We start from the raw sequence: 14,761 nt of genomic DNA, 5'->3' as shown, positions 1-14,761 counted from the left end.
ATGACAGTATGAAAAAAAAATGTATGCACTCACTAACTCGTAAGTCGCTCTGGATAAGAGCTTCTGCTAAATGACTAAAATGTAAAATGTAAATGACTTGAGTGTATGCATTATAGATATAGGCTTCATAGAAAGTGTTACAAATGTTCTCCTGTCATCTTATAGGAGATCCATTCATGGATTTAGTTATGGCTTGAGAATGTGACTGGTCTACAGAGTTCTCCTTTATGTCTGTCTTTATATGTGACAACAACTTTTCTGTATTATGTGTATTTCCACAATCAATAATCATAAACGGTACTTCACTATGAATACTTTTGACTATGTGGTTTGAAGTACTTTACCGTTATCTTGCACATACATGAAGACTACTATAGACAGAAATCAATGCAGTAATGTTTTATTAAATAAAGGCTCTGATTAAAATATCATATTAATAAAATCAGGCATTTGGCTAATTCTTCTTCCCAGAAGCTCCTCTGAATGGTTTGGAGATGGCTCTGGAGAGAGCGTGTAACACCCTGACTATGAGTGGGCGTTTACAGGACTGGGACTCCTGGGGAGCAGGGGCCGGTGTGGTTGTCAGGTCCTCCTTGGGAGGGGGAGTGGATGGAACCTCTGGAACCTCACACTCAGCATCTGTCATAAGAACATTTCATAATCAGAAAATGAATGTGTGTGTTTGTGTCTGTCCGTCTGCCTGTCCGTCTGCCTGTCCGTCTGCCTGTCCGTCTGCCTGTCTGCCTGTCTGTCCGTCTGCCTGTCTGTCTGCCTGTCCGTCTGCCTGTCCGTCTGTCTGTCTGCCTGTCCGTCTGCCTGTCCGTCTGCCTGTCCGTCTGTCTGTCCGTCTGTCTGTCTGTCTGTCTGTCTGTCTGCCTGCCTGTCCGTCTGCCTGTCCGTCTGCCTGTCTGCCTGTCTTTCTGTCTGCCTGTCTGTCTGTCTGCCCGTCCGTCTGCCTGTCCGTCTGCCTGTCTGCCTGTTTGCCTGTCTTTCTGTCTGTCTGCCCGTCCGTCTGCCTGTCAGTCTGCCTGTCTGTCTGCATGTCTGTCCGTCGGTCTGCCTGTATCTGTTGTCACTGTTTTAACAAGCTTGTCATAGGGTGATACATCAATATGACATTATCGATGCTTATCACTTACCCTGTGAAATATGAGTCTCTCTGAGACGTTTGGTAGGCAGCGCATCCTGTTTAGGGTGGCTCTTCGGTTCCCCTTTTGTCTTGAACAGCTGTTGACAAAACACATCAGGACAACTGAGCCTGTGTAAAATACAGAGTGTGCATCCCAAAAGGCACCCTATTCGCTACGTAAGGCACTACTTTTGACAAGGGCCCAGAGAGCTCTGGTAAAAAGTAGTGCACTATATAGGGAATAGGGTGCCATTTGGGACATAGCCATTGACTCTCTCCCATGTGTATTAGGATTGCATTACAGCGTCCTCACTCAACCTCCTAAAGACAATGACAACATTTTGTTCTAATGCTGAGAGACAATAGGGGTGTAGTGAATCTGTAGGGTAAATTTCAGCCCTGCCTTACAGAGGTAATCTCAAAACACAGAGCACCCTACCTTAATCATGATCTTTGGAAACGTATGCATTTTCGGTAGGAAACGCCACTTCCTGTTCTTCTTAGTCTCTTCCCCTCTGGCAGAGGGAAGACGGGCCATGCCGTCAGCCTTTACATCAGCCGGGCTAAGGCTCCTGGCAGGGAATTCCTCAGTAGCATTAAGGTCAGCTACAACACCATGAGTGATGTCACTTGTGGCATTGCTGGTGTCTGAGTGAGAAGAGCACGCTAGTGTGACCGACCTGTGTACAATAACTGGGAGAAGAGGACGCAGCCATTGAAGTCAGTCACTGCATCCCAAATGGCATTCTCTTCACTTTATAGTGCACTACTTTTGACCAGGGCCCATAGGGTCTGGTCAAAAGTAGTGCACTAAATATGGAAGAAGGTGCCATTTTGGACACACCCAGTGAATTTCACATCATAAAACGCAATGTATTGAGCATCATGTTACAATTAAGTCCTATGCAGATGAAAATAGGTACTTTCACTTACCATCCTCCATTGTAGACTTGGACACATAAGTCAGGCTGTCCATCACCACGTCTGTCATCAACTTGATGACCTGATCCAAAACCATTTCAGCCGATGGTGGCATAGGCCTTCCCATACACTGCCCCAGGAGTCTCCTAACAGAAGTCTGGGCAAAGTTGTAAATGAGCTCTGAGGCATCGTCCTTTGACAGCTTCCTCAGGGCTGGTTTAGGCAGCGCTGGTTGAGAGAGGCTTCTGTGGCCAACCATGGATTGAAGCTGGCGGTTTATGGTTATCTCCTGAATGAGACCATGGACCTTTGCGATCAGGTTGCCAGACGCACCTTGAAGGGCTTCAACTGACAGGAGCCTATCCAGATTTTCTTCTGCTGAAGTCATCTCTGGGTCGTCCGTCTTCATTGTGTCCATTATAGTTTTCACTATGATATTGGTGTCAGATATGTTTATTTCTTGTTGGCTCACAAGCGTTGACCGTGAACCTGTCTCGTCCATTGCGATAGAGGTATGGGATTCTGTCCTTGTGATCTCATCGGCAGCGCTCATGTCAGGCAACTGGTCAAGGCTCTCCAGTACAGAGTCTAACATGTTAGTGGCTATCAGACACTCCTCACTTGCAATCTGCCCAACAGATGAACTCTCAGAGTTGGCCACTCTACACTTGATCACATTTAGGATCAAGCTGAGCGTCTTCTTTGCAGTTTTGCTAAAGCCTTCTTGGCTGACTGCCACTGTTACGTCTTTTAGAGCCACAAGAGGTTTGCAACTTTCACTCAATCCACTGCCGTGGAGAGGAGAGGCTCTCTTCAAACTGTTGTTGCTCACAACTGACATACTCCTGGTGGGCAGAGTGACATCCTCACTGCATGTGTCAATTACATGGTGGTCTGTTGAAGAGCCACTCGAAGACACAAGGGTTTTAGACCATTTAGCCAAACAGACTTTTGACAAAGGCTTCTCACTTCTCACAGACGGAGGGCGGCTCCTGTCCTCAACAAGAGCAGTGTCAGCGGACTTAGAACGTCTGAGTGTCTCCACAGGGGTGGAGTCCAGCACATATTTGGCTGTGGTGACTGACACTGGTGGAAAAGAGAAAAAGATGTTCAGTCTATCCTTTACTCTGTGGTACATGGTTTGAGCAGCATCCAATAAGTTGTCAAAGACAACTCTGGGTTTGAGCTGGAACTCCAGCTTTTTCTCTCCTAGTGGGAAGGAGTCTGCGTTGTCCACAGTGTACTGGGATACACTTTCAAGGTCTTGCATGATAATATTTACTAAATCTTCGGCTGTAGAAACCGCATGGTGTGAGAAGGTGGTGCTAGGCATGCTCTGTATCAAAGAATGGCTGGCTTTGCTAGCAGCTCTGAGAATGGTCTCACTCACAATGTGTTTGGCCTTAGCTCGGAACTCAGCACTGTGAAAGCTCTGGATGGAAATGTTAGAGGTTCTGCTGGCTGCAGTAAGAGATCGCGTGAGTTTGGCATATCTCGGCTGACGTCACATCAGTCGAAATGGTGAGGTCCTCCAATTTCGAAATTATCGAGTCCAACTTCTGGTTGAAGTCGAAGGATGAATTTGACGTGCTCTCCCCAACGGAAGCGGAGCAGTCTTCCTTTGAAGTGTCCACCCTCAGCACCGAGATCACCTGTTTGATTACCCCTTTAGTGCAGGTGTCGAGGGTGAGCTGGTGGGCTGAGGCTGAGAACTTAGAAGGGGTCTTACTGTCTCTCTTCTGTACAGGAGATTCCTCCACAGTGGCCTCAAGTTACAAGTAGTCCAGTTGCAGAGAGCTCGATTTGCACAGGAGTATTTTTTCCCTCAGTGAGATGGTGGGAGGTGAACAGCTTCCTTAGTTTGTCCAGGGTTTTGGTATAAATCATCTGGGAACCTGAACTCACTTCCACCCAAAACATTTTGCGACCTGATTTCGTACGCATGGAGGCCTTATTGACCTCAGATACCTCATGCAGGTCGGAAATAATTCCACCAAAGAGATCAGAGGATGCCTCCTCAATATTCTCTGAGGAAACATGGACAGATAGGATTTCCGACAGTTTCCCACAAGAGTCGGTTCTATCCAGCGCAGCAGTATATGTCACAGCTGCATCCTGAATGACCTGAATGATGCATTGCTCAGCTTTGACAATATACTCCTCCACTGGTTGACCATGGAGTTTGTCAACTTTATCAGCAGGGAGCTCCTTCTGAATACTCACATTCTCCTCTGATGGGCATGGGTTGTTGAAGATAATGCTCTCAGTGACCATCTTAGAGGAGGCGAGAGATGAGTCGAGAAGCAGAGATCTGTATATTGTCGAGGTGGACATCTCTGGGTGCTTTATCACAGCAGCCTCCTCCAAAATGCCCGACGGGCCCTGGAGGATGTCAGAGATATCCATGTCCTCAATGGTCTCTACCAGAGACGATAGTAGGTCTCTAGCTGCCTGGTCTCTGGTTCTCGAGCTCTGTTTTGATTGCTTGACAGGCAGTTGCCAGAGCAACAGCAGAGCGAGAACACAACTGCTTCAAGGTGGAGACAGAAAAAGATGTTGACTCTCAGAGACAAACGGGCTGAGTTTGACAGACACCTGTCTGACCAAGTCCCCAGCAAGAGCTCTCATATCTATAGCTCCACTAGCTGAGTTGTGGGAGCAGGCACTCTGTGGCCTTGACGGGTTCCTGTTATCCAAAAATCCTGTTATCCAAAAAAAACTCAAGTACAAGATCCACAACATCGGATGACACTTCTGTCATTCTGTTGTCGGACAGAAATGTACTTGGATGAATGGTGCCTGCATTCACAGTCCAGTCGCAAATGGAGTTGTTGGACTGACTCTGGACTAGTGGAACTAGACAGGTTTCACTTGGACCTTGGCCAAAGAGCTCTGCCATTTTGAGCAGAACTGATCTTAAGACCTTTGACTTGGAAATGTTCAGCAGTGGGTCGTTGTTGGACAGTCTGGTGGATGGTCTGCTAGCCGATCTGTGAACCACTAGGCTTTGTATTTCTGCCGAAATGGCAGTTAGAAAATAGGTCAAGGGGCTGGTCGCTCTCCCCTCATTTCCTCCGTTGGCTTTAGCCTTGATGATGCTATCTATGATGATGACTATGACCTGTCCAGCCAGAGGACCCAAGATGGCCTCAAGCTCCCTCTCTAACTCAAGGGGAGACTTGTGGCCGAGCGCAATATGCTCTATGGCATGGGAATACATCTTAGAAGTCGCCATGCTTAGCATCTCTTGGGCAAACTGTTGACTTGCTGAGATACTTCCAGTCAGCAGAACTAGAGTTCCCTGACTGGCACTTCGCATTAGCTCAGCCAATCTGGAGTTGAGAAGGTTTATAACCAACTCGACAATACCCATCATAAACTTGCCATCCGTTGACATTTTGCTAGGTCTGTATTTCTCCTGTCTACTCCGTTTGGGCGGCGGTACGATGTCACCCTGCGACTGGCCGCTCTGGACCGTGTCGAAGACAGAGTCCTCAGAGATGCCAAACACAGATCTCAGTGGTGCTGAGTGTGGTCTGTGTCTCATCTCTCTATCGCCACCCTCAGGTGAGGAGACATATCGCTCTTTGTCCTCACTCAGCAAAGAGGTCATGGCCCTGCAGAATGCACAACATAAATTAATAGTACATGGTAACAAAATAAAAAAATATGATCCAAGAATTTGGGACACAAACTCAACCTTGTTATTGTTATTCAAAGGAAGCATTGTGAAACATCTCAAACCACACTCAGTCCAAACATTAACATTTAGAGTAAACTTTTTAGAGTGGTTGTGTAGTATCTAAGTAGTATTTCTCACTAAGTGGATCTGGAATGGATATTTGTACCTATAACAGGAAAGACCTGCAAAAAGAGGAGGGGATAGAGCTAGGTATCTGTGAGAGGAGGGGATAGGGCTAGGTACCTGTGAGAGGAGGGGATAGGGGTAGGTACCTGTGAGAGGAGGGGATAGGGCTAGGTACCTGTGAGAGGAGGGGATAGGGCTAGGTACCTGTGAGAGGCGTGGATAGGGGTAGGTACCTGTGAGAGGAGGGATAGGGCTAGGTACCTGTGAAAGGAGGGGATAGGGCTAGGTACCTTTGAGAGGCGTGGATAGGGGTAGGTACCTGTGAGAGGAGGGGGATAGGGCTAGGTACCTTTGAGAGGCGTGGATAGGGGTAGGTACCTGTGAGAGGCGTGGATAGGGGTAGGTACCTGTGAGAGGAGAGGATAGGGCTAGGTACCTTTGAGAGGAGGGGATAGGGCTAGGTACCTGTGAGAGGAGTTGATAGGGCTAGGTACCTTTGAGAGGAGGGGATAGGGCTAGGTACCTGTGAGAGGCATGGATAGGGCTAGGTACCTGTTAGAGGCATGGATAGGGCTAGGTACCTGTGAGAGGCATGGATAAGGCTAGGTACCTGTGAGAGGAGTTGATAGGGCTAGGTACCTGTGAGAGGAGGTGATAGGGCTAGGTACCTGTGAGAGGCGTGGATAGGGCTAGGTACCTGTGAGAGGAGGGGATAGGGCTAGGTACCTGTGAGAGGAGGGGATAGGGCTAGGTACCTGTGAGAGGAGGGGATAGGGCTAGGTACCTGTGAGAGGCGTGGATAGGGCTAGGTACCTGTGAGAGGAGGGGATAGGGCTAGGTACCTGTGAGAGGAGGGGATAGGGCTAGGTACCTGTGAGAGGAGGGGATAGGGCTAGGTACCTTTGAGAGGCGTGGATAGGGCTAGGTACCTGTGAGAGGAGGGGATAGGGGTAGGTACCTGTGAGAGGAGAGGATAGAGCTAGGTACCTTTGAGAGGAGGGGATAGGGCTAGGTACCTGTGCGAGGAGAGGATAGGGCTAGGTACCTTTGAGAGGAGGGGATAGGGCTAGGTACCTGTGAGAGGCATGGATAGGGCTAGGTACCTGTTAGAAGCATGGATAGGGCTAGGTACCTGTGAGAGGCGTGGATAGGGCTAGGTACCTGTGAGAGGCGTGGATAGGGCTAGGCACCTGTGAGAGGATGGATAGAGCTAGGTACCTGTGAGAGGAGGGGATAGGGCTAGGTACCTGTGAGAGGAGGGGAAAGGCGTGGGAGTGCGTGTGCTGCAGGCGGTTCTGGCGCTGGTGCACCTGCTGGGTCCTCCACTACAGCTGAATCTGACGCTGCGGCCAAGAGAGGTCACCTCTCCTGCCTCATTACTTCCTGATCCAGAAGAGCTTGGCGAATCAGAGAGCTCTACACAAAAAAAAATCTGCATGGTGAGGTCAAGGGCGGGAACAACCACAGTGGATGTAGACTCCATCACCCATGCTACAATATCCATGCACTTGGCACTAAACTCATGTCTGCTCATCTGCAATGTTAAAAGACCATACAGAGTTAGTTTGTTAAAGGGGCTGCACTGATATAAAACGTAGAACCATTTACTCAAGCTAGTCAATTAAAGCAGTGGTTCAGGATTAAAGGTCCTGCAGGATTTCCACAAATGAATGCTTGGTCCATTTTACCAACATTAACTACTTTAGAGGTGACTATAACTCACCCCGGCACGCATATTCTCACTCAGCAGATTCCAATGGCTGAAAAGTAAATAAATGCAAGTACACAATGAACTACATGACATTACCTCTATTATCTTAGACTACGTTATGGATGGACATTACCTCTATTATTTTAGATTACGTTATGGATGGACATTACCTCTATTATCTTAGATTACGTTATGGATGGACATTACCTCTATTATCTTAGACTACGTTATGGATGGACATTACCTCTATTATTTTAGATTACGTTATGGATGGACATTACCTCTATCATCTTAGATTACGTTATGGATGGACATTACCTCTATTATCTTAGACTACGTTATGGATGGACCTCTATGGAACTAGGCCACACCCAGACATCCCTGATTGGTTATTTGGTCCGTTGAGTCCTTTGTATTGGCCCGAGACTATGGGAGACTCTCAATCTCCTTGCCTCCTTCTCAAAACCCATTGGATGAGAAGTTCAGAAGGGCGGGACCTCTGGCTTTCTCATCCAATGGGTTTTGAGAAGAGAGGACACGAGGAGTATGCAATTGAGATAGGGAACATATCTAGGGGATGCATGGGGAAGCCAAAGAGCAACTTACTCGTCCTTCATGTCCTGCACAAAGGTGTGTAGGTCTGGGTAGCTTCTCTTTCCCCTGCTGAGGGTGAGGCTGGTCTGGGAAGTTTCATCCTTGTGGGTCACGGTAGTGAATGTCACCACTGCAGCCTGATGGCGACAACAGAAAGCAGAGTTAGGCTGTAATTCAATTTTGCGTCATTAAAACACTAAATATCTCAATGAAATGTCATACATGTAATAGAAAAATACATCATACCTCCTGTGACTGAGATGGGATGGCAACAGCCTCGTCCAACTCAATCTCTCTTTCAACCTCCTGCGACTGAGATGGGATGGCAACAGCCTCGTCCAACTCAATCTCTCTTTCAACCTCCTGCGACTGAGATGGGATGGCAACAGCCTCGTCCAACTCACTCTCTCCTTCAACCTCCTGCGACTGAGATGGGATGGCAACAGCCTCGTCCAACTCACTCTCTCCTTCAACCTCCTGCGACTGAGATGGGATGGCAACAGCCCCGTCCAACTCACTATCTCCTTCATCCTCCTGCGACTCAGATGGGATGGCAACAGCCTCGTCCAACTCACTCCCTCCTTCAACCTCCTGCGACTGAGATGGGATGGCAACAGCTTCGTCCAACTCACTCTCTCCTTCAACCTCCTGTGACTGAGTTGGGGTATCTGTCTCTAGAACAGCCTCGTCCAACTTGGTTAGTCTCAGCCTCTCTGTGATCTTTATGGGATCTAGATAGAGAAAAGGGAATCTCTCTTAGGTCACTGCTATAATGTGAGTGTGAGGATGTGTTCCAATTATAGAATTAGTATCATAGAATTAGAATCATTCTAGAATTAGAATAGAATCACTCAAATTCTATGGCTCCAATACTCTTGAGATGACTCGGCCTATCCAGAGCCAAATATTTAGAGAATTCTGCCAACTTTTAAAAGGACTCAATGTTAGCGCCTTAGAGCCTTTCATTTATCCTTTCATTATAAGTAAAATCTAATTATAGATGTTCAGTTACATAGCATTGTTTAAAATGTCAACATTGCCCATGGGGAGCCAGATGTCATATGGATATCTACTGTGTCATGTAATGTATACATAAACTCAGCAAAAAAAGAAAACGTCCCCTTTTCAGGATCTTTCAAAGATAATTCGTAAAAATTCAAATAACTTCACAGATCTTCATTGTAAAGGGTTTAAACACTGTTTCCCATGCTAGTCCCCTGTAGCTCAGTTGGTAGAGCATGGGTTTGTTTCCCACGAGGGGCCAGTATGAAAATGTATGCACTCACTAACTGTAAGTCGCTCTGGATAAGAGTGTCTGCTAAATGACTAAAATGTAAAATGTTGTTCAATGCATTGAACCATAAACAATTAATGAACATGCACCTGTGGAACGGTCATTGAGACACTAACAGCTTACAGACGGTAGTTATGAAAACTTAGGACCCTAAAGAGGCCTTTCTACTGACTCTGAAAAACACCAAAAGAAAAATGCCCAGGGTCCCTGCTCATCTGCGTGAACGTGCCTTAGGCATGCTGCAAGGAGGCATGAGGACTACAGATGTGGCCAGGGCAATAAATTGCAATGTCCGTACTGTGAGACGCCTAAGACAGCGCTATAGGGAGACAAGACGGACAGCTGATCGTCCTCGCAGTGGCAGACCACGTGTAACAACACCTGCACAGGATCGGAACATCCGAACATCACACCTGCGGGACAGGTACAGGATGGCAACAACAACTGCCCGAGTTACACCAGGAACGCACAATCCCTCCATCAGTGCTCAGACTGTCCGTAATAGGCTGAGAGAGGCTGGACTGAGGGCTTGTAGGCCTGTTGTAAGGCAAGTCCTCACCAGACATCACCGGCAACAACGTCGCCTATGGGCACAAACACACCGTCGCTGGACCAGACAGGACTGGCTAAAAAAGTGCTCTTCACTGACGAGTCGCGGTTTTGTCTCACCAGGGGTGATGGTCGGATTCGTGTTTATCGTCGAAGGAATGAGCGATACACCGAGGCCTGTACTCTGGAGCGGGATCGATTTGGAGGTGGATGGTCCGATTTGGAGGTGGATACATCATACCTCCTGTGACTGAGATGGGATGGCAACAGCCTCGTCCAACTCACTCTCTCCTTCAACCTCCTGTGACTGAGATGGGATGGCAACAGCCTCGTACAAATCACTCCCTCCTTCAACCTCCTGCGACTGAGATGGGATTACAACAGCCTTGTCCAACTTACTCTCTCCTTCAACCTCCTGTGACTGAGATGGGATGGCAACAGCTTCGTCCAACTCACTCTCTCCTTCAACCTCCTGTGACTGAGTTGGGGTATCTGTCTCTAGAACAGCCTCGTCCAACTTGGTTAGTCTCTCAGCCTCTCTGTGATCTTTATGGGATCTAGATAGAGAAAAGGGAATCTCTCTTAGGTCACTGCTATAATGTGAGTGTGAGGATGTGTTCCAATTATAGAATTAGTATCATAGAATTAGAATCATTCTAGAATTAGAATAGAATCACTCAAATTCTATGGCTCCAATACTCTTGAGATGACTCGGCCTATCCAGAGCCAAATATTTAGAGAATTCTGCCAACTTTTAAAAGGACTCAATGTTAGCGCCTTGGAGCCTTTCATTTATCCTTTCATTATAAGTAAATTCTAATTATAGATGTTCAGTTACATAGCATTGTTTAAAATGTCAACATTGCCCATGGGGAGCCAGCTGTCATATGGATATCTACTGTGTCATGTAATGTATACATAAACTCAGCAAAATGTCAACATTGCCCATGTCACAGCATCATCGGACTGAGCTTGTTGTCATTGCAGGAAATCTCAACGCTGTGCGTTACAGGGAAGACATCCTCCTCCCTCATGTGGTACCCTTCCTGCAGGCTCATCCTGACATGACCCTCCAGCATGACAATGCCACCAGCCATACTGCTCGTTCTGTGCGTGATTTCCTGCAAGACATGAATGTCAGTGTTCTGCCATGAAGAGCCTGGATCTGTTGGATCGGAGGGTGAGGGCTAGGATTTAGCCATTCCCCCCAGAAATGTCTGGGAACTTGCAGGTGCCTTGGTGGAAGAGTGGGGTAACATCTCACAGCAAGAACTGGCAAATCTGGTGCAGTCCATGAGGAGGAGATGCACTGCAGTACTTAATGCAGCTGGTGGCCACACCAGATACTGTTACTTTGATTTTGACCCCCCCTTTGTTCTGTTGGTCACACGTCTGTGGAACTTGTTCAGTTTATGTCTCAGTTGTTGAATCTTGTTATGTTCATACAAATATTTACACGTTAAGTTTGCTGAAAATAAACGCAGTTGACAGTGAGAGGACGTTTCTTTTTTTGCTGAGTTTATATCTCAATGTCCCAACTCTCTAAATACATGGCTCTGGGCCTACCTCTCCATAGGCGGTGACCTTTGACCTACTACTGAATCTGTAGGCCTATGTGATCCTGTAACCAGTCACAGATGTGTCATTAGTGTAAATCACTTACCTGACTTCCTTCATAACATCAGCTTCATTGATGGGGTCATCCAGGTCTATGAGGGTGAGGTCATTCCCACTGACCTCTGACCTCTGAAAGACATCACAAAGTCATGTTTAGATGTCACCTACTGTGTCGCCTTTTGCCGTGTTCAAAACAACTGGGAAATCTCTGACTCCCGACTTCAGTGCGTTCAAGACAACTGGGAAATAGGGAAAAAAAACAAGCTCCGACTGGGAAAAATCGTTTTGAACAGTCATCCAACTCGGAATTCCAAGTCGGAAGCAGCGCGGCTTGGCGGGTCATGTTTTGGAGGACGCCTGACTCGACCTTCACCTCTCCCGAGCCTGCTGGGGAGTTGCAGCGATGAGACAAGATCGTAACAAGATCGTAACTACCAATTGGATATCACGAAAAATTGGGGAGAAAAAGGGGGTAAAATTACCACCACAAAATGTAAAAAGGAATTCCAAGTCGGAAACTCTGGGATCTTTCTAGAGCTCCGACTTTCCGACCTGAAGATCACGGACATGATTTGACCTAGTTATTTTTTTCGAGTTCCCAGTTGCCTTGAGAGCACCATTAACCCAACTCTCATTGTCACATCATAATGCATCATATTCAGAGAAATAGAATCACCAGAACATCATATCAGGTGTACAGTTCAGTTTCCCAGTCAAATTGCCAAGGTCAGAGGCTCTATCCTTTCTAGTGATTCTATTTCTATGGTCACATAATAATGCATCATATCTATGCTTGTGTCCGAAATAGCACCCTAGTTCCAATATAGTGCACTTCTTTTGGCTGGAGCCCTATAGAGTCCCACAGTATGAGTCATAATACCCATAAAACCTAGTGGTCAAACAGGGAAATGGTTCCAATCGTTTTTCCACCATTCATTTTTCCCATTGGGGATTTTAGAAACACTTAAAATAAGGTCTGTGTTTCGTGTAGGCTTACCCTGGTGTGACATTTTGATAACCGTGTAAATCTCTCTAGGACAAGGTGACTTATCAATATATTCGCCTGTATTTACCTCCCAAAAATGTAATGCTTATTAGCTGCTAATGTTGCTATCATAAAGAACTACAAATGCCATGATGATCATGCTGATCGAGGCAAAGGTAAGAATCTCTGGATTAACTATCTAATGTTAGCTAAATGTAGTAATGAATAAATTGGCTGCATTTCTTTAAATGGACAATTCTGTGAACTGTCTAGTGCAAGTCTTAAATTGACACAATACCCGTTAGCAAAGGTGTCAGCTAGAGATGACATGCAGGAGCTTGCAGGGATTTGTAGTTTTGCATGATGTCTACTTTGATGCTAATTAGCATTTTCGAATCTGAGAGTAAATAGAGCCGAATATACTGATAAAAGTCAACTTGTCCGAGAGAGATTTACAGGGTAAGCCTACACGAAATACAGCCCTTATTTTATGTGTTTCTAAAATCGCCTATGGGAAAAATGAATGGTGGAAAAACGATTGGAACCATTTCCCTGTTTGACCGCTAGGTTTTATGGGTATTATCACACCTCCACTGTAACACTCTATAGAGGGGTTGGTTGTTTAGCAACAAAACTGGCATGCAACTATGGGGCAAAATAGACAGGGTTTGACTTAGACAACATGTCAACTATATTTAGTCTCTAAATGTTTAATGCAAACATAAATACATTTGAACAATGAACTCGTATCAAATACATTGTTACAGTTGTTGTTGGTTAGCTAGGTAGCGAATTTTAGCCATTGCATAGACATGATATCAGTCAAAACACCTCAAAACAAGACTTGGTATCAATAACACCATACAACGAGCTGAAACATGCCACAGAGCTACGATTCCCCACATGGCAGCTTGTTGTTAGCTGAGGTTCAGAATCATAACAAGATACACGACTTCCGGCCATCGATGCGCGAGCATCATTTTCGTGACATCAGCCAACCCTTCTATGGCTCCTAGTCAAAAGTAGCGCACTAGCTCCTGGTCAAAAGTAGTGCACTAGCCTACATAGGGAATAGGGTGCCATTTAGGACGTATTTATGAAGGCGCTGTCATAACCTTTGACCCCCATTTGACCCACAGCAGATTCTACTTACTGTACCTTTAGCCAACTCTCATGACTCCCCGGCCATAGACTTTCTAGTTTGATATTACAGCATGAATAGCACACTATTTCATTTGTTAAACAATATTTAATCCACAGTAATTAATATAATTGAATATTTAAAAATAAATAACATGCCTACCTTGAACTCTTTATTCTCCATCTCCTTGCAAAATCAGCACATTTCCTTGCCAAAATGAACGCGCATCCAGAGCTGAAAACAAACGCAATCCTCCAGCACTAGGGAGGATTAGACTGAACTGCTCCAGCGGTTTTTGATCAGTTTCAACTCGCGAACAAGACCGTCAGTTGACGCACTTCACCTGCTGTGCAACACTCTGTGTTGTTGAAAGCTCATATGGAAATCCAGTTTAAACAAATGTAGGCTATTGTTGCCCTTAAAACTGTAATGTTGAGGACGCCATGAAAAATAAAATACATAACCCACACCGTTAGGCCAAGGTACATGCAATTGTCATAATTTTGCCAATAGACTTCTTGTTCCTTGTTGTATGTAGCCTTTCTTTTGGGATTAGCACCACTGTCACCTAGAAATTGATACTGCGGTTGTCACATAAAACAGATAACCCATAGTTCATTATTAAATAACATAACTAATTTCTTTATTTTATTACTCAAAAAGTATCTTCAGATACTGAAAGAATTCATGGGAGTTTCGAATTCAGTCACTATTTCATATGTACATGCTAGTTTCATCCTTTTAAATAAAAAAAAAGGACACGAAAAAAACTGTGAACCTCCTGTTCCTGATTTGACGAACATAGCATATGTATTGTACATATTTCCAGTTAAAATGATTTTCAAAAAGAGACAAAAACGGGGGTTTGAACAAGCAATCACATAAAAGGATTGAGTGGTTTCATTTTTTTGAAGAAGTTAAAGCAAGCAAAACCTGTCAAAATACATTGCTTATAAGACCAAGACAAATAATATAGATTTTTTTTTTTCAACAGAAGAAAATCTAAATGCTG

At 45.6% G+C, this 14,761-nt stretch overlaps 1 protein-coding gene and 1 long non-coding RNA gene across 3 annotated transcripts; both read right to left on the bottom strand.

Annotated features, from left to right (window-relative positions):
- Positions 1-384: 384 nt before the first annotated feature.
- On the bottom strand, positions 385-3,383 carry LOC121563338. 2 transcript variants are annotated; one of them, XM_045216999.1, is made up of 4 exons: positions 2,063-3,383; positions 1,569-1,822; positions 1,140-1,227; positions 385-639 (listed from the first exon to the last, which is right to left on the bottom strand). In XM_045216999.1, the coding sequence occupies exons 1-4, from the start codon at positions 3,381-3,383 to the stop codon at positions 455-457; spliced, it is 1,848 nt and encodes a 615-aa protein (XP_045072934.1). In that variant the 3' UTR covers positions 385-454. The 2 variants fall into 2 exon arrangements, with proteins under 2 accessions (XP_045072934.1, XP_045072935.1); XM_045217000.1 differs by having other exon boundaries at positions 1,569-1,777.
- A 3,911-nt stretch (positions 3,384-7,294) lies between these two features.
- On the bottom strand, positions 7,295-8,285 carry LOC121566003. Its single transcript, XR_006000771.2, has 3 exons — positions 8,176-8,285; positions 7,582-7,618; positions 7,295-7,392 (listed from the first exon to the last, which is right to left on the bottom strand). It is a non-coding gene; the product is annotated as an uncharacterized LOC121566003 (long non-coding RNA).
- Positions 8,286-14,761: the final 6,476 nt, after the last annotated feature.

The sequence above is a fragment of the Coregonus clupeaformis genome, unplaced genomic scaffold (genome assembly GCF_020615455.1).
Source record: "Coregonus clupeaformis isolate EN_2021a unplaced genomic scaffold, ASM2061545v1 scaf0883, whole genome shotgun sequence".
In the NCBI taxonomy this organism is placed as follows: Eukaryota; Metazoa; Chordata; class Actinopteri; order Salmoniformes; family Salmonidae; genus Coregonus; species Coregonus clupeaformis.
The sequence above is the reverse complement of the archived record's forward strand: the minus strand, read 5'-3'. Positions and strand labels throughout refer to the sequence as shown.